The sequence below is a fragment of the Trachurus trachurus genome (genome assembly GCF_905171665.1).
Source record: "Trachurus trachurus genome assembly, chromosome: 17".
Lineage (NCBI taxonomy): Eukaryota > Metazoa > Chordata > Actinopteri > Carangiformes > Carangidae > Trachurus > Trachurus trachurus.
This window is the reverse complement of record NC_139900.1, coordinates 8220001-8247177: the sequence shown is the minus strand read 5'-3', so window position 1 is coordinate 8247177 and position 27177 is coordinate 8220001. Positions and strand designations below refer to the sequence as shown.

The following is a 27177-nucleotide window of genomic DNA, read 5'->3' as shown; positions in this document are numbered from 1 at the left end:
TCTGGACCAAATCCTTTTAATCTTTTAATCGTATATAATCTTAAATCAGGGAGCAGACTCCAAAATGTAATTTCCTCTCTTTTCCCTCCTCGCTCCGCAAGTGGCTGTTTAAATAAGAAAAGACTGTAAACAAGGACCAGTTCCTAATGGGCTCGTTGGGTTAAGTGAAAGTTAATGAAAGCTCGGTTAAGCAGCTGATGGAGATCTCCGATGTTTTTCTCTCTCGCAGCCAGAAAAGACTAAAATCATTATGTTCCCCCTTTGCCTCAAACTTTCACAAATGATTCAGACAAATTGATTATTTAGGATTTTGTTTAATACCAGCGTGTTTTTTGGACCGGCCGTTGAGTTAGATTAATGTTTTCTTCATCGGGTCACGTGTTGTCTTATTGACTCAGAGCTGCTGAGAGTTAGAAAAGTTTTATTGACTCTGTCTCGGTAGCACTGAGCCGAGTTTGTGCTTCTAAATACAAAAACAGCAGAGGAACATCATAGTCAATGTTACATTCAACGCAGCACAATACAAGATCATCTACAGTAAGCAGACCGAGAAACACATTTTCTTGTTTACATAAGTAGTGACAAATAATATAAGAGTTGCTAGTGTGATAACTTGCAAAAATTCAATATGTGAGTATAGAAAGATTTGATGCCTGATAAGACTAAAACAATGGCTTATATTGTTCAAAATGTATCATAAAGGCAAGGCAAGGCAATTTTATTTGTATAGCCCGTTTTTACAAACAGTTTGTCTCAAAGGGCCTTTACATGGCATCACAACAACATCCTCTGTCCTTAGACCCTCACATCCACTGAGGAAAAACTCCATAGAAAACCCTTTTAACAGGGAAAACCAGGAGAAACCTCAGGGTGAGCAACAGAGGAGGGATCCCTCACCCAGGACGGACAGACGTGCAATAGATGTTGTTACAGACAAGAAAACAGTTTACAACAGAGAATGAAAGCGATATTACTCAAGTGTTTAATAATAATAAAGGCTAGACTCCTGTGGTGACTCAATTCACCTTTACAGTAACTTATAATGACTAATAACCTTGGTTTCGTTGACAGATCCCTGTCTGGTGCGATACAGGTGGTCGCTGTTAGTTTAGCTTGTTAGTTTCTGTCAACTGATTAATGGGTCGGGTTAAAGGTCAAAATAACAGAACGTGTGTTTAAATGCATAATCTGTTACTCCATTGGCAGCGTGTGTGTCATCATCGCATGCCACAGCTGTAATGCTGCGTAAGCAAAGACCACGTGTTCAGTCTGCAGCCGTGCTAGCAGCTCTTTGTTTTGAGGCGCCAGCGCGCTAACACGGCCTCAATGACAAAGCATGTTCAGTTAATGTACTTATTTTATCAGGTAATACAGTCCAATACAACAGAGTTTCCAAACTTGGTATGAAACTTTATAGTTTATAGTCACTACTGATTCCCCACTCCTGTTCCTAGCTGGACTGGAAAATAAACACAAACCAGCTGATAAATACCCAACAGTTAGTTACGTAGGTCATGTTTACATTGACAAATACACATTCATGCTCCAATTCCACGCACATAAACAACTGAAATGCCCAAGGAGACTTAAAGACTTAAATTGTTTGACATTTTCAGCAGTATTTACATACGAAGAGTTCATTTTCAAAAGCAGATAACTCATTTTTTTTTTTAAATTGAATTAATTTTTACTATTTTTTAATATTTACGTTTACGTTTATCTGCTTTTGCAAATGAATTCTTCATACGTAGGAAGTTTTTTCCTGAGCCTGGGTGGTGCCGCCACCGTAAAGGCACAGTCACCTTTTATTTATGCCTCTGGATCTTGGATAATCCAAAAGAAGCTGATTTGATGACATTGTCACTCTGACCGGTATGAAATACATAGACTACCGATGTTTAGCATACTTAGACTTGATAATTTAATTAAGAAATTTTGACCTGATGATGGTGACAGAGGAAAAGTAACTGAATCATTAAACCATCTCAACCTGAATAAACTAAAGAAACATTTTGACAGTGGACATCCAGGCATGCGGTGCCTTCAGGGACACACCTTCAAAGTTTCCAGCCGTTGTTCGGAGCCACAAAGAGAGAGAAAATGTGAGCGGTGGAGCAACTTTCTGGAGGAGGTTAATAAAATGATGGATGAAAACAGTGAAAGTGGAAGAAAAGGAGGAACGGGTGGAGAAATTGAGGTTCCATTACAACCCCCCCTCTGCCGCTGTCTGGGAAAATAAAGAAGCGCTGACTCAACAGAGACCTTTTCCAATCCCCCCCCCCCCCCCCCCCTCTCCATCCTCTCCTCTCCACCTACACACGCTCTCAGAATGTGAAATACACTTTTCTCTATATACCATCATCGCCTTCCACCCAAAATAATATATAAAGTGTTCTGGGTTGGAGCTGGCAAACATCCCTCTGCTTCAAACACTGAATTCATCTTTGGAGACTCAGTGCTGCTGTTTGCAGAGCAGAGCTGTGTCACAACCAGGAAGTAGCGACCGCAACCCGGCGAGCGTAAAGAGGCTGCAGTTAAATTATATATAGAGATATACTTTTGTTTTTTTTCCCTTTTTTTAATGAGAACATTATTATTATTATTATGCCATGCATATTTGAGTTATTGTATTGAAATATAGGGTAATACCTATATGAGTAGCACAAAGCCATTGTTTTTATTGCAGAAAAGAGCACCAAGAATAAAGTACAATGTTGTTTTCAACGTTGTTTGCAAAGTCAGGTCTGTTGAAAGTCAAAGAGTTGGCCGAACTGGGGACGTTGTTGGTTGTGCACAGAATAAAAAGTGGACTTTTGGAGTTTCACAGGATGACAATCACAGAGGAAAATCTAATTTCAAACACTAAATTGCAAAATCGAATGTGTATTTCTGTGGTGGGTGTCAAAACATGGAAAATAAAAAAAACTGCGCAAATATTTCTCAGTTTTAAAGGGACAACGAGGAGTTTTGGAGAAGCGAAGCGTTTTCACACTACATTTATGAGCCTCCGCGCACCGTGAAATTCTTTGACCGGGGCGAAAGACAGATGTTTTCCTTCATTAAGAATTAAAGTCAGAGGTTGGAAGATGATCACATACCGTCGTAGTTCCAACCATAAACGGTGATTCGGCGGCGTTATTCTCATGGCTCACCACGAAACCGAAAGTAAAGAAATGCTGGTCGGCTCGACCAGCATTTCCACCACCACTAATAATAACAAAATAACGATAGAGACAGAACCATATATTTATTGAAAATGGGCCCATTAACAAGTGGTAACGTAGATTCATCCACATTAAAGCAGAAGTAAGTGATATATTTGTGTTAATATAAGTCTTAAATAGTTATATCTTCCGACAGCAATCACTTACATAGAGTGTTTGGTCTGAAACACGGGTCTGTCAGTCCCTCTGCTCTGCTCTGAGTCGAGGAGAAAACATTTATCGTATGCTACAGTTTTTATCCAATGAGGAGAGAGAACGGCATGCAGGGCTGTGTGTGCAGTCAAGGAACGCCGTGAATGTGGCAACGTAGGGACGAGGACTGTTATGGTGCGTTCAAGGCAACTCGTAACTCCAACCTGTGAAGTCGTACCAGTTCGATCTGGTACGAGTTCACGGGTCAGAAGTTACGAGTGGCCGTTATAGTGACTTTCACAGGTAAAACAGGTCGGAAAAACACGAGTGGGTTGCCTGGAACGCTACAAAGTCGTAAGTTGTGACTTGAAGCTGTAATTTACGATTTCAAAAGCCTGCCTGGAACGCAGCATTAGCGAAAATGACCGGATCGCTTACTTCTGCTTTAATATGAGACTTTTTTATAACCAAATAGAAACTCCTCGTTGTCCCTTAAAGACAACGTATAAGTTAAAAAAAAAAAGTGAAATTATGTAAAAACATGTAATGAAAAAGACTAGTAATGGATTTTTGATTCGTGTTTTGTTCAGCATCTCATCTGATGTAAGTGTCTTCTTGTTGTTTCTGTGTTAAGAAAGGAGCAGGTATCATACGTTCTCCTCATCCTGCTGGAATGAACAAATAAAATGAATGAATGAAAATGAATTTTTAGCTTTGCACTCATCAAAAAACACAAACAGAAACAGCCTCTGAGGAGCAGGTGGAGGATTCATGACAGAACGACTGTGATACATACGAGCTCCTTGAAAAGAGAAGAAACAGTTTGAAGCTCGAGCAGAACAAAAGGCTCCTTGCGATAAAACAGGAGAACATTGTTCAGAGTGTGTTTGCCTACAGTCAGTATGTGTGTAACTGTGTGTGTGTAAGTGTGTAACTGTGTGTGTGTGTGTTTCAGAGGGCTCTCCGTTCAGCTGGTGGCTGGGCGGTCCCGGCTCGGGTCGGGTCCAGACCTACTGGGGCGGAGCTCAGCCGGGCAGCCAGCAGTGTGCCTGTGGTCTGCAGGGCGACTGCGTGGACCCACAACACTACTGCAACTGTGACGCCGACCGCCTCGACTGGTACTGAAACTACAGTAACAATACGTAGCCTACGTTTTTCAGGGTGTTTTCTGCTCATAAGGTTCTTTCCTGTGTTTTTTTTTTCAATCCTTTAGGGGTCTGAGCCACTTTGAGCCGTTTTTGAATACTTTTGATTTTGCCTTTATACACCACATAAAAAGTTCACCAACCATATCCATGCTTGATATCTTTTTTTTTTCAGCACAACACCGCCTAGATGATATGACAATTGTTTTTTGTTTTTTTTCACTTTAACTAACTTTACTGTAATAAAGGGATAGTTCAACATTTTGGCAAATTGGCCCTCATCAAACTCATCAAATACACAATCCAACAACTCCAAAACGCTCTGGTGGACAAGTTGTGAGCTGTAGGTAAATTCATGCAAAACCACTAATGCACGTTGCCTTCAGCGACAGTTTTTCAACAAGCAGTCTCTGGATTTGCCTCTAAAACTAAAACACTACTGCAACTACCGCCTCGACTGGTACTGACCTCTATTTACTACACACGCACACACACACACATGGGGATGCCACGATTACTTGTTTTCACAATTTATCGCGGTATTAAACGCCACAATTAATTGATCGTAAAGATTCCTAAATACCGTCACTTTCCGAAAAAGATTATGTTGGAACCCTATCGGCAGATGTGCACCAAAGTAAAGGTAAATGCACAGATACTGGTCCAATAAGTAACACTGAATTAGTAGGAATTTAAAAAAAAAACTGGTCCTATATTAAGAGATTAGTAATGTAATTATATTTTGACTATATTTGATTTTACACATTCATAGTATTGTGAAATTTATTGATGCATAATAATCGTAGTAACCGTAATACCGTGATTATTTCTCTGACAATAATCGTACTAAGAAAATCTATAATCGTGACATCCCTACACACACACATACACACACATGAACGCTGGTCTAATGCATGAGCTGCTGCTGCTGCTGCTGCTGCTGCTGCTGCTGCTGCTGCTGCTTCCTGGTTTTGTTTCCTCAGCAGGTGATTTCCTCTGATGAGAAGCTGCTCATCAGTGGGGTTGAGTGTTTGTTTGGATTTGGTTGATTTAAATAATTATGCAGCATCAGCAGAGCAGAGGTGCGTCCTCTAGCTCTCTTCATGCTCGGCTTAGTTATTTCTCAAATCCAGCTGCAGCGTATAAATGAATAAATGAAAGTGTAATGCCTATAATGATAATTCTTGGGCAGTTGGACTTAAAGCAGAAGTAAGCGATCCGGTCGTTTTGGCTAATGCTGCGTTCCAGGAAGGCTTTTGAAACCGTAAATTACAGCTTTAAGTCACAACTTACGACTTTGTAGCGTTCCAGGCAACCCACTCGTGTTTTTCCGACCTGTTTTACCTGTGACAGTCACTGGTACGACTTCACAGGTTGGAAAAACACGAGTTACTAGTTGCCTTGAACGCACCATAACAGTCCTCGTCCCTACGTCACCACATTCACGCGCGTCCCTTGGCTGCACACACAGCCCTGCATGCCGTTCTCTCTCCTCATTGGATAAAACTTGTAGGATACGATAAATGTTTTCTCCTTAGCTCAGAGCAGAGCAGAGTGACTGAGAGACCCGTGTTTCAGTCCAAACACTCTATGTAAGTGATTGCTGTCGGAAGATACAACTATTTAAGACTTATATTAACACAAATATATCACTCACTTCTGCTTTAACAGTTACAGTATACAGACACAAGTAGAGATAGATAGATGCAGTGCTGCTGACGGTGGAGGTTTTCTCACCGAGCGGTCATCAGATCCTCTCGGCGCTCAGACGTCTCGCCACATGATGTCACCACGAGTGAATCATCAGACTCGAACACGGGTGTAAATGGACGGAGCTGCTCACTCAGCCGAGATGAGAGTGTTGAGTGTCGGGATCGACACCGATACAGTCTGACTCTCTCTCTCTCTCTCCTCCTCCTCCTTTTCTCTCCTCCTTTTTCTTCCTCCTCCTCCCTTTACTCTTATTTCTTTCTCTCTCCATCTTCTCCTTTCACCTCTTTCTGTCCTTCACCCTGTCTTATTCTACCTCCTCCTTTTCCTCCTCCTCCTCATTCTTCTCCTTATCTTCCTCCTCCTCTTCCTCATTCTATTCTTCCTCTTTCTCATCCTCCTCTTCCCCTTCCTCCTCCTCTTCCTGATTCTTCTCCTCCCACTCCTCCTTCTTCTCCTTCTCCTCCTCTTTCTCTCTTCCTCCCCCTCCTCATCCTCCTCCCTCTTCTCCTTCTCTTCCTTCTCCTCCTCCTCTTTCTCATCCTCCTCTTCCTCATTCTTCTCCTCCTCTTCCTCATTCTCCTCTTCCTCCTTCTCCTTCTCCTCCTCCTCCTCCTCCTCCTCCTCCTCCTCCTCCCCCTCCTCTCTCCTCCTCCTCCTCCTCCTCCTCCTCCTCCTCCTCCTCCTCCTCCTCTTCCTCCTCCTCCTCCTCCTACCTCCTCCTCTTCCTCTTCCTCCTCCTCCTCCTCCTCCTCCTCCTGCAGGACTGAGGACCGGGGCCTCCTCACCCATAAGGAGCACCTCCCCGTCAGGTCCCTGGTGCTGGGCGACGTGCAGCGGTCGGGGTCCGAGGCCGCCTACAGGGTGGGGCCGCTGCGTTGTCACGGAGACAGTAAGTCCCGAAGTCTCCGTCCTGGTTGCCTGGTTACACGTCTCTCCATCACCTCAAACCGACTGACTGTTCTTATTATTATTTATTCAACCTTTCAAGCTACACATGTACGATAATAACAACTCATTATTTGTGTTGTTGATACGCAGACACAGGATTATGTATTTAATATTTTATTCCACCTGCCAATTATGGGATGGATGAATCCCTCTGGGTGCTGCACCTCCACATCTGGAAGCTGATTATCACAAGCAGAGCGGCTGCTGACGCGTATTTCCTTTTAAGTTTCCACACTCTTAGCGCTTGTGTCTCATTAAAAAGCATTACAAGGTAAATCAAAGTAGCATGCTGCTTTTCCTTCTTTCAATTAATTGTAATTACAGTCAATTATATCCACTCAAGTTATATAGATAAATAAATATTTGTCATGATTAATCAGACCAGACCGCGGAACAGAAATCACACCCTTGTGCGAGCTCATTAGTCGAACATGTCGGCTCATTTGTTTTATCGCCTGATTTCCATTTTTCATCCATTCTGTGTGTTTGTTTTTTTGTTTTTTTTTTGTTTCTAGAGAATTTCTGGAACGCTGCGTCCTTCGACAAGGAGACGTCGTACCTCCACTTCCCGACCTTCCACGGGGAGCTGAGCGCCGACATCTCCTTCCTGTTCAAGACCACGGCCTCGTCCGGCGTCTTCCTGGAGAACCTGGGCATCAAAGACTTCATCCGCATCGAGCTGAGCTGTGAGTACGAGCTGGATCGTTGTGTGTGTTTGAAACCTGGTCAAAAGTCAAAAATCTTTAATCTGGAATCAAAAGATTTAAAGGGATAGTTCAACATTTTGGCAAAGTGGCCCATTGCCATAATAATCCCTATAGTCATAGCAGTAGGTCCGTTACCTTTAATTGTCGGTGCAAGCTATTTTTAGAACGGCGGAGCAGAGCCGTGAGCTGCTCAGAGCTACGCTACGGAGGCTCATTATGGGATTTCTTGGTTTCCCTCATCAAACTCATCAAATACACAATCCAACAACTCCACAACGCTCTGGTGGACAAGTTGTGAGCTGCACATTCACCATGCTATGAGATAATAACACAACGTTACCAGACAGAGTTGTTTTAGAGGGAAATTCAGAGACTGTTGATGAAAAACTGTCCCTGAAGGCAACGCACATCAGCGGTTTTGCATGTATTTGCCTCTAAAACAACTCTGTGTGGTAACGTTGTGTTATTATCTCATAGCGTGGTGAATGTGCAGCTCACAACTTGTCCACCAGAGCGTTGTGGAGTTGTTGGATTGTGTATTTGATGAGTTTGATGTTGGTCAAATATGACGGCATTGACCACACTGACTCTGAAGGAGCTGCTCCAAACCATTGTTGTAATATCTGCCTTTAAAAACCCACTGTGGGTCGACTTCTAGTGTGAATGGGTGAATGTGACTGGTCGTTTAAAGCCCTTATGTATACAGTAGAGTGTAAGTGAGATGATATGTTGACTAATTTATATATAAATCCACATGTAATCCCTCATATGTTGAAGTCAAACAGGGAAATTGAGTGTGTCGTTGCCTTTGGAGGAAACAAACATCCACTTTTCTTCGCTCCACGTTTCTGTTTTCATTAGCAGAGCGGTACTTCCAGTCTCTCTCTCTGTGGCCCACAGTCTGGTCCCGCCTGCCGTGCATCTGCGTCTCTCATCTGTAATACCACGGCAATAACCAACAGAGAGGGAGTTCATCTACTCTGTGGCTTCCTTCCTCTCCACTTCTTGTTGTACGTTTTTTACAGCCTCTCCTTTGCCGTGGTGTCGTTTTAAAACAGAGCTTAAATAACGTTTAACGGGGTTGTTCAGTTCTGCTGCACCTTATTGTCAGGACGGTGATGCAGCGAGGTGTGAGGTCCGTCTCTCTGAGCAGACCTGTTGTTGTTGCTGTTGTGCTGGTGTTTAGGGAAACCTGTGGGGTCTTGAGTCAGTTATTAGAGGAAGTAGCTGCTGCTGTTCGGAGCTCGACAAGCCTCATTCAGTTCATTCTGGGTTCAGTTTGATGTTTTTTCTGCTGCATTTTGTATTTTCCTATAGATGGGATTTCAGGGGACAAGCAGTGAATCTAATACGGGGACACTGCAGCAGCAACAACCTCGGTCCTCGGGGGAAATCATTGTCACTGTGGTTTGTTCCGGCGCCGCTACCGCTGCTGCTGCTGCTGCTGCTGCTGCTGCTGCTGCTGCTGCTGCTGCTGCTGCTGCTGCTGCTGCTGCTGCTGCTGCTCGGCCGCCGCCGCCTCACATCGCTCTGTAAAAACGCTGCAGCCGAGGCCGGACAACAGAACAGCTTCTAAATGAAGTTACCGCAGGAAGGAAGCCGGGATATTGTTTCATCTTCTTCTGTCCTCCTCCTCCTCCTCCTCCTCTCATAGTCGTACATCTTCTCTCTTTCGAAACACGATGAAGGATGAGGGTTCGTTTCGGAAACACAATACTTTTCCGAGATCCGCGGCTTTTTGTTGGAATGAAAACAAAAGAGGGGATTTTTTTTTGAGAACAGAGCAGAAAGGTGTGAGACGTGTGTGAAGAAGTGTTGTTCAGTGCAGCTCCTGCTCGGTTGTTATTACCCATCATGCTCTGTAGCTACATGGATCACACCTGCAGCTCCCCGGAGAACTCCAGGAAGGAAATGAACTACAAAAAGAACAACTGTAAAAACCTGGATAGCTCCACTCAGCTGTGCTTGTGGCAAACTGGATCAATTTTTCATAGCTAATGTGAGAGAATAGATGAGGGGGCCAGTTGTTATTGTTTAAAGAGGAACTTTGCAGGATTTTCACCTTAACTATGCAACATTTTTACCTTAATTAAACAGCTTTGGAGTAATTGTGATGGTTAAATCAATGACTAGTAACTAGTTCCAGGGAGAATGGAGGCTCTCTGTCTTCCACCGAGCGTCTCTTTGCTGAAAACCAACCTTGTAAGATCAGAGCCTCCGACCCGGTGTCCCAGCTCTGCGACACAAACGCGCCCCACAACCCATAATCTCTTGTTTATGACAGTATGCCAGATTAAACTACACAAATCTACACATCCTAACATCATATATGATATATAACGTATATAACATTGCTCCATGGATTGATTTCTCGCCAGCTTCGTTAAAAACAAATGCACATAGCTGGGACGAGGGTTAGCAACACAGAGGAAAAGAGACCGGACTCGCATAGTTCCCCTTTAAATAGCAAATACACCCGAGCTCATCTGAGTGAGGACATGAAGGTGTGGTCAGGTGCATTGTCGACATGCTCAGGAAAGTGACCGACCTATAAAAACCTGGTCTTGTTCAGGCTCAGAGGTCAATGGAGAGATCACAGTGCAGACTCAGGCTGATGGCAGGTAAAAAAAAAGGTTTATTGCAACTAAAGAAGCAGTAATAATAATAATTAAATGATTATTATTATTATTATTATTATTATAAAGAAGCAGTGGAAAAAACTCAATCGGGGAAACTGCGGACAGTCCTTGACGGAGACGAGGCGAGAGGCAGCTGGAGGCGCTGGTCGGTCGGTAAGGAACTGGCGAGGAGTGGGAGTGAAGACCGGGCTCAACAGCAGCAGGAGATGGGAGTGGTGAAGAGGAGATGAGGTGAAGGAGATGGCAGGAAACTGAAAGGAACGTCAGCCACGCCTCGGCCTGTGGAGACGAACACAAGCGACACACAAGGACAAAACACATAACAAGACGGAGAGTGTGGATCCCAACAGGTCTGAAGTCAGTGCTGCAGTATTTCTGTATGTTTGGACAATTACACTATGTTGATCTCTGAGCTGAAATGTCAGGAGACTGAAGCAATTTCCAGCTGGTCGGTCGTTTCTATAGTTGATTTTTCTACCAAACATATTGCTGTGATAAAAAAAAAAAAACTATGTGAAATTTCATTTACTGTGACAAAAGATGTTTCCCTCTGCTCCAGCTTTAGCCCAGCAAATAAAGAAAATACTAAACTAGATTTGATGCTGGACGCACACACACACACACACACACAAATACATTTAAGGTCGTCGTCACAGCAGCAGATTTTCTCTCTGACATCAGTGAATTTAGTTGCAGCAACTGCAGTGTAAACATATAAGTCCCTCTACTTTGGTGAACTTTGATCATGTAAATCTTTGCCACTGGACTAAACCGTCTTCACACGGCTACTGTTCAAACTGAGGAAGCAACAACAGAGTTTTTCCTCTTCTGTCCATTTTACCAGACACACAGAATAAACCACAAACACCAGAGGCTGCTGCACAACAGAGCTCATGTGCTAATATTTTGTGTATTGTAAACCAGGATATGCATTATAATATCCATCATGTTGGGTGTGTGTTTCAAGAGACAAGTTGGGAAGAAGTTTCTTTAAGGAAGTAATTTTCTCCTCCTGAAGGTCAGTTTTACTGGTTAATTAGATGATAAAACACACATCAGCCGTCACATTAAAACTGGTCACTGTTTCTTTTTCGCATCGTGAGGCTGTGGAAAATAATTAAATTCAGTCATTGTTGACTCACCCTAATGCTGATGAATACTCCGGAGTAGGTTTTTATTCCTCAAAGTGCATCTGGAGACCCGGGAGGCCGAGAAACTTTATATGAGAATGATAGGGCCCAACACAAAAAGTCCATAAAACTACACAAAAACCTTGTAATATATAATAATAGTCCTGTGTTGAATTTGCCTGTTGTGTGCTCTCGCGTGAACATCAGAGCGCAATACAGGACTGTTTAGGCTGTAAAAATGTCCTAAATGACGTAGTTTCCAGTAAACTCTGGATTTAGGACACTTGGATTACAGTGGACGAGCAGTGTGGAGGAATATTAAATGGTTTTTGTGTACTTTTATGGACCTTTTTGTGTTGGGCCCTATTACTATAAAGTTTTGGTTGGACTACGAACCGGCCTCCCGGGTCTCCAGATGCACTTTGAGGAATAAAAAACTACTCTGGAGTATTCATCAGCATGAGGGTGAGTCACTAATGACTGAATATCATTTTTTAGCAAACTATTCCTTTAACATTTTTCCTCCGTCTCCAATCTCCATCTCTGTCTCGTCTCTCTCCAGCTTCCACTCAGGTTCTGTTCTCCTTCGATGTGGGCAACGGGCCGCTGGAGGTCCGGGTGGACTCGGGCGTCCCGCTGAACGACAGCCGGTGGCATCGAGTCCGAGCCGAGCGCAACGTGAAGGAGGCGACGCTCCGACTGGACGAGCTTCCCGCCGCCACGCAGCAGGCTCCTGCTGACGGACACTTCCACCTGCAGCTCAACAGCCAGCTCTTCATAGGTGAGAGGAAGCAGTGTTATTGTCCTCTGTATCGTCGCCCACACACTTCACTGCACTGCTGCATATACTATATATATATATATATATATATATATATATATATATATATATATAGTTAAGGTCAAAATTATTAGCCCCCATGCAACTTTTTAACATTTCCCTAAAATAATGCCCAATGTTAGCAATATTCATAAAATTTTATTTAGTAAATCATTCATCAATGATATGACCCCATTTTGGTACACTTTGGAATGTGAAATAAATATTCGAGATTTATTTATGAACAATTTGGTAAAAATTGAGATGGTCAAAATTATTAGCCCTCTATGGGATTTTTTGCTTGCTTTTTCTGCTAACTCGGTTTGAAACCACACCTGAGCAGTCAAAAAACACAAGATTTCCAAAACTTTGGAGCGCAAAATAATCAGAGATGTCAACAAGAAACCCTGGAGCTCTGCAAAGACGATTGTTGCTGAACTGGCTTCATCTGGACATGATGTTTCATGCAAGACTGTTGTGAGGGATCTTCATCGTGGTGGACTTAATGGTCATCGTCCAAGAAAAACCCCTTTGCTCTCACGGCAGCACATCAAAGTCGGACTGAACTTTGCCAGAGACAATTTGAAACATTAGGGTGAGTTTTGGAAGTCTGTGCTTTGGTCTGATGAAACTACACATGAGCTGTTTGGGCATGCACCACGATGAAGAGCCCTCACAACAGTCTTGCATGAAACATCATGTTCAGATGAAGCCAGTTCAGCAACAATCGTCTTTGCAGAGCTCCAGGGTTTCTTGTTGACATCTCTGATTATTTTGCGCTCCAAAGTTTTGGAAATCTTGTGTTTTTTGACTGCTCAGGTGTGGTTTCAAACCGAGTTAGCAGAAAAAGCAAGCAAAAAATCCCATAGAGGGCTAATAATTTTGACCATCTCAATTTTTACCAAATTGTTCATAAATAAATCTTGAATATTTATTTCACATTCCAAAGTGTACCAAAATGGGGTCCACTGTACTGTACAGCACTTTGGTCAACTTTGGTTGTTTTTAAATGTGCTTTATAAATAAATTGATTTGATTTGATTTGATATCATTGATGAATGATTTACTAAATAAAATTTTATGAATATTGCTAACATTGGGCATTATTTTAGGGAAATGTTAAAAAGTTGCATGGGGGCTAATAATTTTGACCTTAACTGTATATATATATATATATATATATATATATATATATATATATATATATATATATATATATATATATATACAGTACTGTATTTACTGTATTATATAACGTCTGTCTTCTGGTTCAGGATCCACTTCGTTCTCCAGGGAGCCAGTTTATCTCAGTGTTTTTATCTCTGCAGCCTGATTACAGATCTTTAGTCAGATGTTTTCTCTTGGTCCCAGTGGTTTAACTCTCTGCCTCCTCCTTTAGTTGACATTAAAGGGATAGTTCAACATTTTGGCAAATTGGCCCATTGCCATAATATACTGTAGTCTTAGGAGTAGGTTCGTTACCTTTAATTGTCGGTGCAAGCTATTTTTAGAACGGCAGAGCAGAGCCGTGAGCTGCTCAGAGCTACGCTACGGAGGCTCATGGGATTTCTTGGTTTCCCTCATCAAACTCATCAAATACACAATCCAACAACTCCACAACACTCTGGTGGACAAGTTGTGACCTGCACATTCACCACGCTATGAGATAATAACACAACGTTACCAGACAGAGTTGTTTTAGAGGGAAATACAGAGACTGCTTGCTGAAAAACTGTCCCTGAAGGCAACGTGCATCAGCGGTTTTGCATGAATTTCCCTCTAAAACAACTCTGTCTGGTAACGTTGTGTTATTATCTCATAGCGTGGTGAATGTGCAGGTCACAACTTGTCCACCAGAGCGTTGTGGAGTTGTTGGATTGTATATTTGATGAGTTTGATGAGGGAAACCAAGAAATCCCATTAGCCTCCGTAGCGTAGCTCTGAGCAGCTCACGGCTCTGCTCCGCCGTTCTAAAAATAGCTTGCACTGACAATTACAGCAAAGGTAACGAACCTACTATATAGGGATTATGGCAATAGGCCAATTTTCCAAAATGTTGAACTATCCCTTTAAACACCACTGTAGGAAACACTGTCCCATCTGGAGCTCGTTTGATATCTGGTCCTTAGAGGATGTTTTTTAAAGCAGTTCGGTGTCACAGAGACAGAAGGATTACAACGTGAACTTGACGGTGGGTGTCGTTTGTGTTTTGCTGAAACAAACACACTGTTGATTGTTGTTGTGTGTGTCACTGTTGTTGGGGCTCCAGCTGTGACAGATGTTCCTCTTCTGCTCCTGCACTTCGACATCGTCTGGCGTCTCACTGTTTGTGACTTGTGGAGTCAAACAACAATTAGCAGTGAGCTTCAGGTTCGTTGTTGGAGCTCTGGCTGTCACAGTTTTTATTAATGAGCTGTAAACAAAGTTAGTGGTGTGCAGAGTGAAGGAGGGAAAGTAAATAACTAACTAATTGTATAAAAAAAGGAAAATAATTGGTGTAAAGAAAGTAATTGTGTAGGTTAATATTAGATTATTATTATATTAAAGGTAGGAGAGGAGATCTTTTTCTGGAGCTTTTTTACTGCATTGCTTGAAATCCTCTTCACACCCTGATTGCAACCGATTAATTAAATGCTTTTTCACAAAAAAAAGAAAAAGAAAAATGTCAATCACCTGTGAAACAAAAAAAAAACCATCCAATCATTTTGAATGCTACGAACAAATTCATTGGATCGTGATGCGTCAGTCAAACTGCCATCTGCCCCTCCCTCCCTCCTCTTCGTGCACTAATCGCCTGTGTGCTCAGAGTCTTCATCGATTTACCATACAGGAAACACGAGGCCAGAGCCAGAGCTTATCGTATAGCTTTGCTTAATTCAACGAGACAGTTGCGGTAACGTTACGGCAGAAAAGAACAAGCATCACGGATGCTCCACGGTTTTCCCAGGATCTCTCCTACTCTCCTTCTAAATCTGATATCGCTTGAAAAACTCACCTGTGGAGGCTCCACTGGACATAACCCAAAGTTATTTTGTCATTTCAGACAAAGATGCAACCTGTATAATAAAAGTATAATCAATCATATAATAATAATAATACATTTTATTTAAAACGTGCTTTTACAGGTGCTCAAAGACACTTACAGTACATAAGCTAAATTAAAACACAGAAACAATGTACAGTGTACAATACATAGAAATAGAATGAAATGAAACAGATGAAACTCAAAGATAGCAGAATAGAAATAAGACATATTTAATTACACATTAAAAGGTGGGTTTTTGGAGTGATTTGAAGGTGTGGACGTCTGTACAGTCGCTGCTGTCAGTCTCACACTCTCCAAACCAATCAGAGATCAGTAGCAGATCACTGATCGTTCTGTGTTTCTCTGTCATGTTGGGATTAAATCCTCAGAAACGAGCTACAAATATCCTCTCTCTAATCTGCCCCGGGGCTAAATCCCGTCATCAAAGTGCTGAGTCTGCACAATGTTGCCTGAGATCCAAGGCTTCAACAACACCGTAACCAGTCCGACCTCGGCTCCTCTCTTCTCTCTTCTCACTGTAACAGGAGAAACAAACCGTCCGTCTGCTCCTCTGCTCTAGTTTCAACTCTGTTGTGTCTGCGTACGAAGCTGCTGAGTCGACGGCTCCTGGCCACTGATCGCATCCAGAAAACAAAACATGCAGCAGGGAGCAGATGCAGATACACAGATGAGTGTTAGATGTGATTTAACATCATCTGTAAATGAATCTGTGCCCATTAGCGGTCGTGTAATTAACACACTGCTGCATTAAGAACTAGCGGCTCCATCATCAATACCGCACCTCTGTTTATCTCAGCTCCATCACTTCTCCATTTAACCTCCGAGCCGAGTGTATGTGTATGTGTGTGTTTGTGAGAGTGTGTGTGTGTGTGTGTGTCGACCTGCAGGGAGAAAAAAATAATTAAAATCCATCACATCTTATCGGGTTTAATCGTTGTGTAAATATTACGTACTGTACGTCGCTTAATATCAGTAAACAGGAGGGAAAACAAACCGACGAACACTGATGAGATTGGATGGAAGTGCTGCAGCAGCAGCAGCAGCAGGAGGGAGATCAAGGTGAATATTGATCGTGTTTATCTGATAATCCGCTCTGAATATCCATCAGCCTGGACCTGGTTTGGTTTCAATGGACCAATTTGACATTTAATAATAGTAAATAAAACCCTGCTCCAAATATCTGAATTCATCCAAGCTGGAATTTATGAGTTTTCATCGAATGCACCGTGAAACTTCCTGAGCTTTAATCTTTGTTTGAATATTATTTAGTGATAAAATAGCTACTTAAACTTAAAAGAAATGCCTACTACTTCGCTTTGCTGTCTAAAAATATAATCCACAGCTACTTTAAACCAAACTCTGCAGCGGCACATGATTTGTTCATAATTCAATAATTCATAACCACAACACTCGAGTAGAATAAAAATGTCAAACATTTTCTTTGAAATGTAGAGAAATGAATTTAACCTCGCACCAGGAAAGAAAGAAAGAAACACTGAGCACACTTCAGGTATTCATGGTTAGTTTGTGCACACTGTCACACTCACGGCACTCTACGGGATCATTTAGATGAATTCAACAAAATACATAAATAAACAGAATTAACAGTAGTGAGGCACTTGAAATGAAATATTAAATGGGAACTATGCAAGTCAATCGCTTTTTCTCTGTTCTGGTCACATTTTTCTCTACGGAGCTCGCCCTACAGTTCTGGAGTGCATATTTTCACACACACACACACACACACCGATGTGCATTTGTTTTCAATGAAGCTGGTGAGTCGGTAATCCATGGAGTTTTCTGAGTTGGTTTAGAAACGAGAGGGTTTAAAAACAAGACGCTCTGCAACGTGGTTTTGCAACTGCCGCCTTTAGGAGACCAGCAGCAGGCCTTGAGTCTATTGACCCCAATCATCAACACAGATTATGGTCGATTCTTTTGCCTCATGGTCACTGAGGTAAATATTGGAGTCATTTTTCACAAGCCACATCTGGTCTGAACATTTGACACGAAAATGGCAAATTACAGACGGACACATTAGGAGAAACTGAACTTTGAGATTTGGCACAGATCTCCTAGGTAATGTCCACTAACGCCTGTGCTAACTAACTTTCCTAATGCTAAATATGACTGAAAATGAAAATACGAATAGCTCACTTTCCTCTTAAATCCATATAAACGTTCACAGCACGAGGTGGGGGGATGGGGGACCACGCCCACTTAGGAGACAGGAAGTGAAACATTTCATATCATTGGTGCAGCTTGCATTCAGCCATCTTGTCCTCTTCCTCTTTAATGAGGAACTATGCAAGTCCGGTCGCTTTTCCTCTGTGTTGCTAAACCCTCCTCCTGGCCATGTGTATTTGTTTTCAACAAGGCAATCCATGGAGCAATACATGACGTTATTTATCATATACAAAATTTATACACAACATTTGTGTATATTTGTGTAGTCCTATCTGTCATGAACAAGAGATTACGGGTTACGGAGCGCGTTTGTGAAAAAAAGCAGCATAGTTAAGGTGAAAATCCTGCATAGTTCCTCTTTGAGGAAAACTTTTAAATGGTGACTGAGAGAGAGGTTAACGATGTACAGTATATTCAAAACAAAAAGATACAGGAGATACACATTATTATTATGATTATATGAGATAACTCTCAGACTCCACCCTCCTTCAGGCTCTCTCTTAAAAACATGTATTTTCTAGAAGCATCCTGTAATTTTATGAATCTTCCTCCCGAGCCAGAGAGAGGAAACTATTTAACTGTGTGTGTGAGGCACAAATATGAGTAAAACTGGCAGATGTTTCCTTTTTAAATGACTGTGCAGGATTACTGTGAACAATGTGCAAATTTCCATCCAGCACACAATCCTTCCTCTCCCTGTAGACAAACTTGCACAATAATAATAACAACAACAACAACAACAACAGTGAGTTATTTGGATTCCTGGCTCTCACTGTGGCTTTTTCTGAATTCACAAACCATCTGTAACTAAAACGAAACGCATTGTGTTTCTATAAGTCTTGATTTGCGATGTAAAACTGTGCCATTGTTACTGTAGAACTGTGAGCTGCTGCCATATATCAACGTACACTGTATTTTATGAGCGATAATCCCGCCTCGCTTTATTAGGCAGCGAATTCCAATTGTTCTGATTAATAAGCCGTGTTATTGTCTTTCGCATGAATTCATAATCCACCTCATTGTTCGCTCACCGATTCTGTTATTGCTCTGTTTCGTGTTGTAAGGTGCTGGGGGGAAAAAAATCCATACACAGCGAATGAATCTGAGCGAGCGTGTGGACCTTTATAATCTTTTCTGTTTTGCCTTGTTTGGATAGTTGAGCCTTTTTCATATTTGTGCTGCGTCGCTGTATCTCCCGTCTGATGTTCGCTCATGCAGAGTTTATTCTTCTGCTTCTTCTCCTCTCGGACGAGGATTTTCAACATCCCTTTGATCTTTGCCTCTCGTATCTGTGGCTTGATGTCGGATGATCCTGTTGTACTGTACATATACTAATACTGTAATGTAAAGCTGCTGCATCCTTTGACAAGTCGTCAAGTCGGGTTGATGAATGATGTGATGGGCGCAGCTCAGTTACATAGTTTGTAAAAGAAGAAGCCGCTGCTGCAGACGCTGAATATTTATTTCAAGGTGAAGTGGAAACGCTATAGTGTCGGTATTGATCCGGGTTTTTTTTTTTTACTGGCGTAAGCATCAGCAAACCACAGCAGCGTCTGCATCTGCATCATCATCCTCATCCTCTCCGTCATGATGTGACTGAGTCTGACGTGCACGTGCATCACCTTGACGACAACTTTGATCTCTCACAGTTTCACTAATTGTTTTTTTTTTTTGTTTCTTTCAGCCCCCGTTGGGCGTCTCCCATGCTGCATTTGCACAATACAGTAGACTATGTGTAGAGACTTGAATCGTCTTTTTAAGTCCCTCTCTCTCTCCTGAAGTCTCCAATCAGAGGTGGAGTTTATCTGCGTTTGGATTCTTTGATGTTGTCTTTGATCTCCTCGTCCTAAATCTCTCATTATGCTCCTGTAAGTGTTTCCTGTAAAGCAGCAGCAGCAGCAGCAGCACCAGCAGAGTCTCTAGCTGATGTGGAGGTAGACAGTAATCCTTGCCGTAGCTGAAGTTTTACAGCAGGATAGTGGAGCTGTTTGAAGGGTTTGTTCTCTAACGACTTTTCCCTGCCTCTGTTTTGTAGCTTTGATCAGAGGTGGTGTTCCTCAGGGACGTGTCTCTGGTCCCACCGCTCTCTCCCTTTCTTTCATGCACTGCACACCTCCATGTTGTTGGAGAACGCTGTTAAAAGGTTTTGCTGAAGTGAGAGGAGTTTGTTTTCTACATCCACAGTTTTAGTTTCAGAGGCAACAGTTTGGTTCTTTTTTTTTTTTTTTACATGGACAAGGTCGCATTGCAGATACAGTTGTTGGAGCTCCTCCAAAGTTTCAACTAAGTTTGAATTTTGAGTAGAAAATATGAGAAAACTGTGAAAACACATATCCAGAGCTTTGATTAAAAAAAAAAAAAAGGCTGCTGATTTAAAAGTGTAAAAGACAGAACTAAAACTTCAGACAGACACTGGCTCCGTGTGCTTTCTGTTGAAGCAGCAGCGTTCACATCAGTTCAAGTGGAACCAAAGTGTGAAAACATTACTCTGCCTTACACAGGTGAAAGTCCTGCAGAAATCCTTCTTCAGTTTTTTAGTTAGTTTATTAATCATTTGGTCTGGCATTGGAGCGAACTCAGCCTTGACCATCTCTTCCCTACGTTACTTTACTTAATTAAAGGACAATTCCGGGCAAATTCAACTCGGGGTGTATTTTCCTAACATTTTAGGTCTAAAAGAAGCAATCTGAAGATTTTTAGTTTAATTGCTCCTGTTTTTCGGTAGTTGTGACTGTCCCCGCATCGCCACGGCAGCAATGAATGGGAGTGGATGTAAGTTCTGCTGTTTCCATCCCTCAAACCTGCAGTTTTTTTCCACCAACAGCGTCAGATTGCGACTCAAACATGCACCGAGAAGTTCATTTACTTCAAGCAAGCCGACATGTTTGTAAAACTAGATCTAATTACCGTAAGTCTCCCAGAGACCCAAGTTGACGCGCTCGGTGTGTTCAGGTGCAGTCGGAGCTACCGTTTGCGTCATAAACACAGGAATATCAACTCTTGACTTGAGTAAATGTTTGAGTAGCCATCTGATGCTGTCTGAGGAAAAAAATGTACACTTCAAGCAAGTCTTGTTTGATTGTTAACTTGTGTATAAACATGACTTCCAGGAAGCTGAGTTGCTTTAAAATATCTTATATACTTAAATATCCAGATGTCAGTTAGTTAATGTCAGTATATTTCTGCTTTGTCATGATCTTGCCTTTTATTCAAATACCTGTATTTCCTCAGCACACCGAGCAGAAGGTGTGAGGATGACGACCAGGTTAAACTCACTTGTGATTAAGACACTGATTAACATACAAAGGCATTTTACATAGGAAGTTCAAGCCGTGGCCTCATCAGGAGAGGTCACATGATTATAGTGCACAGGAGGGAAGTCGGTGTGTCAGCTCTCTATGAATGGATATTTAAAGATTAATGAATCTAAAGAGGACAGTTTGTAAATTTCTGAGTCATGTTAGTTCATAGTTCCCTCAGTCTCTTGAACAGTGACTTTTCAAGCGCTGTGTGTCCGAGGAAACATTGACGCTGGTTTCATATCCTCGTGTTGCTGCGGTGCTTCAATAATTCATGAGTCAAATCAGAGCAGAGGAGGAAGAAGGAAGGAGCCTGGAGGAGCCGGTGTGAAAAGCTGTTGCTGCGGTACAATGGGGAGTTTTCACCTTCAAACTCTGAAAGAAAAAAGAAACTTGCAGAATTTATGATCTGAGCACAACAACTTTCAGTGTGTGATCTCTGCAGAAAAAAAGGGTTGAGGTTTGTCATGTTTGATCCGAGCGAACAATAGGTGACCGTGTAACATCTCAGGGAGAAAACACGACAGACAGCGAACTGAAGGATTGAAGGATACTGAAGCCAGCAGTATGAAGCGGGTCCTGTTAAGACAGACAGATGATGAAAGTTACAACCCCCCTCACCCCTCCCCTCCCAAAAAAAAAAAAAAAACATTTTTCACCTTCAGTCCCTTGTTGTCTCCACCACCGTTTCATCGCTACGTTTCCCTGAGAAGAGCGATGACAGTTGGGAGCTTCTGGGGGAGCAGAGGTGACGAGTGGATCTGCTGTAGATGACAGGAGGAGGAGGAGGAGGAGGAGGAATGAAAAACCACCAGAGAGAGAGAGAGAAAGAGAAAACACATAGAGACACAAAAACATAAAATAAAGGAAGAAGGGCCAGCAGGACGAGGGCACAGAGCGGTGCAATGACTCCCAGAGGATGTCTCGGTTTTCAGTGAAATGTTTCGTCAGCTGTGGGATGGAGAGAGAGAGAGAGAGAAAGTCGTGTTCCCCTGAGGATGGATCTCATGGGGTTTGTTTACTTTAGACTCACTTACTTTGACTCAGTGAACTGGGACACATTTTTGGATCTTTATCCTCAGAGGATGAATCTCAATGAGTTCCCCTGCTGGGTCACTTTTTTAAAAAATAACTTTGATTTATGACCAAATACCTGTGAAAGTAAAAGTCAATGTTTGTTGCATTTTGTGCATAGTGCTTATGCTCACTCCCTACAGTAAGCATACAGTGCTGTATCTGCAGCCTCAGGGCTCTTACTTGTTTATTAAAGGGATAGTTTGACATTTGGGCAAATTGGCCCATTGCCATAATCCCTATATTCATAGCAGTAGGTTCGTTACCTTTAATTGTCGGTGCAAGCTATTTTTAGAAGGGCGGAGCAGAGCCACGAGCTGCTCAGAGCTACGCTACGGAGGCTCATTATGGGATTTCTTGGTTTCATTCATCAAACTCATCAAATACACAATCCAACAACTCCACAACGCTCTGGTGGACAAGTTGTGACCTGCACATTCACCACGCTATGAGATAATAACACAACGTTACCAGACAGAGTTGTTTTAGAGGGAAACTCATGCGGCTCTGCTCCGCCGTTCTAGAAATAGCTTGCACCGACAATTAAAGGTAACGAACCTACTGCTAAAACTATGGCAATGGGCCAATTTGCCAAAATTTTGAGCTATCCATTTAATTAAGAATAGACATTTGTGGGCCATCATATAGCTCACTGTGTTAAGCAGGCACTCCATATTCAGAGGCTATAGTCCTCGCTGCATGTCATTCCCCCTCTCTGTCCCATTTCCTGTCTCTCTCTGACTATATTATCAATTAAAGGCATAAAAGCCCCAAAAATACTTAAAAAAAAAAAAAAAAAAATAGACATTTGTAAATAACACACATAACACAGCTGCCAGTTAACAAGATGTGCATGTTTCTGGACTGTGGGAGGAAGCAAAGAACCCGGAGAGAACGTCTGTGAAGATGAGATGTCAGACATGTTGAATCTAATCCAAATGTGGTGCTCTGTGTTTGGGTGTGGTCAGGCGGCACAGCGTCCAGACAGAAGGGTTTCCGCGGCTGCATCCGCTCCCTGCAGCTGAACGGCGTCACCCTGGACCTGGAGGAGCGGGCCAGGATCACGCCCGGCGTTCGGCCCGGCTGCCCGGGTCACTGCAGCAGCTACGGCTCGCTCTGCCACAACCAGGGCCGCTGCGTGGAGAGAGAGACCGGCTTCCACTGTGACTGTGGGCTGTCGGCCTACACAGGAGTCTTCTGCCACACAGGTACACACACACACACACACACGATAAATGTCATCAAATATTTACGATACGACACAATATGATACTGTAAGATATGATACGATACTGTATGATTAAACCAGGACTTACAGTAATGTGTCGCAACCAAAACAAAACTACAAGCTAAAAGGGGCTAAACAGCTCCAAAGACCTGCAGTCAGTTTGTGACGCCCTGGAACAGTAAAAACTATTGATTAGTGGCGTGAAGTTGTGTTATTAGGTCTCCGCTTCAGCATTACCTGATGCTCCTCTGTTTATGATCTACACTAAAAACGCTTGAAACATTCATATTGTTGCAAAAATACTTAAAGGGATAGCTCAACATTTTGGCAAATTGGCCCATTGCCATAATCCCTATTGTTTTAGGAGTAGGTTTGTTACCTTTAATTGTTAATTGCACCGACAATTAAAACTAACCGACTCCTAAAACTATAGGGTTTATGGCAATTGGCCAATTTGCCAAAATGTTGAACTATCCCTTTAACCTCTCCTTCCTCGTCATGTTAATTTGTGCCTGTTTCTTTGATTTATATTAGTTATTAACTTTGTTTTCGAACTCAGTGACGAACAAAACCTCCAGCTTGTTTTGTTGAGGATGTTTTACCAGTTATTATTTAAATAAACCAAACACCAGACTTGAGATACAGCCCGTTCTTTAAGAGCCACAACACGCTGGTGAATCTATGAAACCGAGCTCAGCAGCTGTGAAAGACAAAAAAAAGTACAAACTTTGTGCAGCTAAAGGCGGCGTTTTACAGCCGGACGACGGTGAAGTGCTTGATATTCAGCAGATGGATTTAGAGGCGGAGCGGCGCCACCGGCCTCGACCTCTCTGCAGGAGACCTGTCCCACCACTTTACAACACGCTGCACCGTCCGTGTCCCTTCACCGCTGCTTCACACCGGCACCGCGGCTGCTTTCATAGTTCTCAGCAGCCAAGGTTACAGCTTTATTTTATTTTATTTAAAGGTTTAAGGATCAGGGACATTAATGCGCATTAATAAAAACATTTAAACAAATGTAAACATGCCAGAATTAGCGAAAAGGCTATTTTGCATCTGTCGTCCCTGGACTGATGTTAAAAGTCACCCTAAAAGAAAAATAATAAAAAAATTTGGATTATCAACATACAAATAATACATTCAATGATTATAAAGCTGAATAGTGGACAAAAGACAGAGAGCTCAGTGAAGGTCCATGCATACACACACAAACTAACATATACTTCACTTATAAAGAATAGTTTAGCAGTTATTATAATTTGAATATGGGAATAAAAATAAAGGTGTGAGTAGCAGCAGGATGGATGTGCAGGTGTTTATCTGCTGCCGTCTAAAGTTGAAGTGCTTTTTACTGCTCTTCACGCTCCTCATGCTACTTCAGCTGCCTCCTGTTAATGTGCTGGTGTCTATTTTAGTCATTTGTTCGATGTTAACTCAGTGCGTCATCATCATCATCGTCGACCTTCTGTCGCCCCGGGAGTTCAATAACTTAAGTGAGTTCAGCCTTTTTTTTTTTCTTTTTTTGTACTTTTTTTTTTTTGAAAAGGCCTCTCTTAACCCTCCTCCTGATTCCTGCTGCACCCACTTATCTCCGCTGTCATGATGATACACTTTTCATCCTCAGCCACATTAACTCAACAACCCACGTTTCATATCTGAAAAAAATACCGTTTCTGGTTCCTGTTGGAAAACTAAAGCAGGGGGCTCACGGGAAAATTTCCTGTAATTAGAAACATTTCAACCTGCTGCAGATTTTTTACTCTCCTGCTAACTGATGTGAAGTTGATTTGATGCCACAGCCTTGAACCCTGGAAGTTAGTAATTAAAGTTTAGAAACTCTGTTAAGATCTAAATGTATGTGTTTTTACTGTGTCCCAGAGATTAATCACACATTTTAGCAGCAGATTTTAGCGTCATGTTGAAGTGTTGAGTTCATGTAGGGTCAAAACTCACTCTCTCATCCTGATTTCTGTAAAAGCAATCAGCCAACAGCAGTTTGATAATTAAATAATTGATGAAACAATGTTTTCTGAAATGTGAGATGTATGTAGATGCAACAGCTGCACGATTAATTCACAGAAGATTTTTGAAGAAAACTTTGTATTTAATCGTCCTAGAGGAAATCTTTTTCCTGGACACACACACTGACTCTTAATTATAGAAAGAATACAAAATAACATGATAGATAGATAAATACAGGGTAACACAATTCAGTATTTATTAATGCTTAACTAATGCTTAATAGTGTGTATTTATTATTATAAAGTGTTACCACACACTGTCCTTGTATGAATCACAGCATTTATCATAGTAGGATATTAGGATTAGAATAATATAAAGTGTTGAAATGTGATTATTGTGGATTATTATGATTAAATAAAGCAAGAAAACCAACGGGCTGGACGTGTTCTTAGGGGCTGATTCTTAAATATTAACATACAGTATGTAATGTAACACAGATATAATGTACTTTAAAATATGCTGAGCTACATGTTGTGAACTTCTGTTAATGTGCAGATATGAGTGTAAAATGATATATTAGTGACCATTTAATGCTTCAGACTATTTTGAGAATCTTTTATAACATTTTTTTTTTTTTTAGAGAGACTTTCATCCTTTTCTTCTCTCCTCCCCTTTCAGAGGTGTCGGCCATCTTTAAGTCGGGCACGTCCGTCAGCTACACCTTCAAGGAGCCGTACGAGTTGATGAGGAACAGCAGCAGCAGCAGCGGCGGCGGCGCGCGGCCGTCGTCCATCTACTCCGACATGACGCTGAGAGGAGAGAACGTCTCGCTGAGCTTCAGGACCAATCAGAGTCCAGCTCTGCTGCTCTACGTCAGCTCCTACTACAGAGAGAACCTGGCTCTGCTCATCAACAAGCACGGTGAGGAGGAGCAGGAGGAGGAGGAGGAGGAGGGGGAGGAGGAGGAGGAGGAGGGGCTATGAGATAATAACACAACGTTACCAGACAGAGTTGTTTTAGAGGTAAATTCAGAGACTGTTGATGAAAAACTGTCCCTGAAGGCATCGCGCATCAGCGGTTTTGCATGAACTAACCTCTAAAACAACTCTGTGTGGTAATGTTGTGTTATTATCTCATAGCGTGGTGAATGTGCAGGTCACAACTTGTCCACCAGAGCGTTGTGGAGTTGTTGGATTGTGTATTTGATGAGTTTGATGAGGAAAACCAAGAAATCCCATGAGCCTCCGTAGCGTAGCTCTGAGCAGCTCACGGCTCTGCTCCGCCGTTCTAAAAATAGCTTGCACCGACAATTAAAGGTAACAAACCTACTGCTATGACTATAGGGATTCTGAGGAGGAGGAGGAGGAGGAGGCTTTTACTTTGAAGGAGTCATTCATTTGAATTCTTCTCCCTTTTTAATGACCTCAACTCTGTTTTTTTGTTCTCAAAGTTTCTTCAAAGTTTCTTCTACACTTTTTTTTTCGGTAAAATTTCGCCTCATCCTGTTTTTTACTCACTCGTACCTTTAATTGCAGCCTTTTTCCGCTTTTGTTCGCTCCGCTCCTTTTTTTTATCTGCAGTTTTCAAACCTTAGATTATGAGTCGAAGAGAGTTTCCTTCTCATCTCTCCTTCTTCAACTTCCTTCTCCTCACATCTCCTCCCAGCCTCTCATCTTTCTACCTCTCCACCCTTTCTCTCTCCCTCTGGTTTTCCACCATGAGTTTTGTATATATATACATTTTTTTTAAACACACAAGGTGCAAAGTGCATCATCTTCTACCTCCATGTCTCTGTCTGTTTCTCATCCCTCACTCGTCCTCTCAGGTCTCCTCAGCTCATTCAGGTTGATATTGTCGTCTATTTTTTTTTTTTTTTATTTAAAAAAAGCTTCTTGTTATCCTCACTTCTTCTTTCTCCCACTT

At 42.1% G+C, this 27177-nt stretch overlaps 1 protein-coding gene across 1 annotated transcript in view; it reads left to right on the top strand.

Moving 5' to 3' along the window:
• Nucleotides 1-27177, top strand: part of LOC311000275 (contactin-associated protein-like 4) — a gene marked incomplete at both ends in the record, with an annotated part of 157971 nt that overhangs the window by 117451 nt on the left and 13343 nt on the right. The window contains 6 exons of the mRNA XM_083990944.1: nucleotides 4312-4474; nucleotides 6976-7103; nucleotides 7678-7848; nucleotides 12201-12419; nucleotides 23033-23272; nucleotides 25933-26175. Coding sequence (XP_083847070.1) covers nucleotides 4312-4474; nucleotides 6976-7103; nucleotides 7678-7848; nucleotides 12201-12419; nucleotides 23033-23272; nucleotides 25933-26175 — 1164 coding nt within the window. The remainder of the gene's footprint in view (nucleotides 1-4311; nucleotides 4475-6975; nucleotides 7104-7677; nucleotides 7849-12200; nucleotides 12420-23032; nucleotides 23273-25932; nucleotides 26176-27177) is intronic.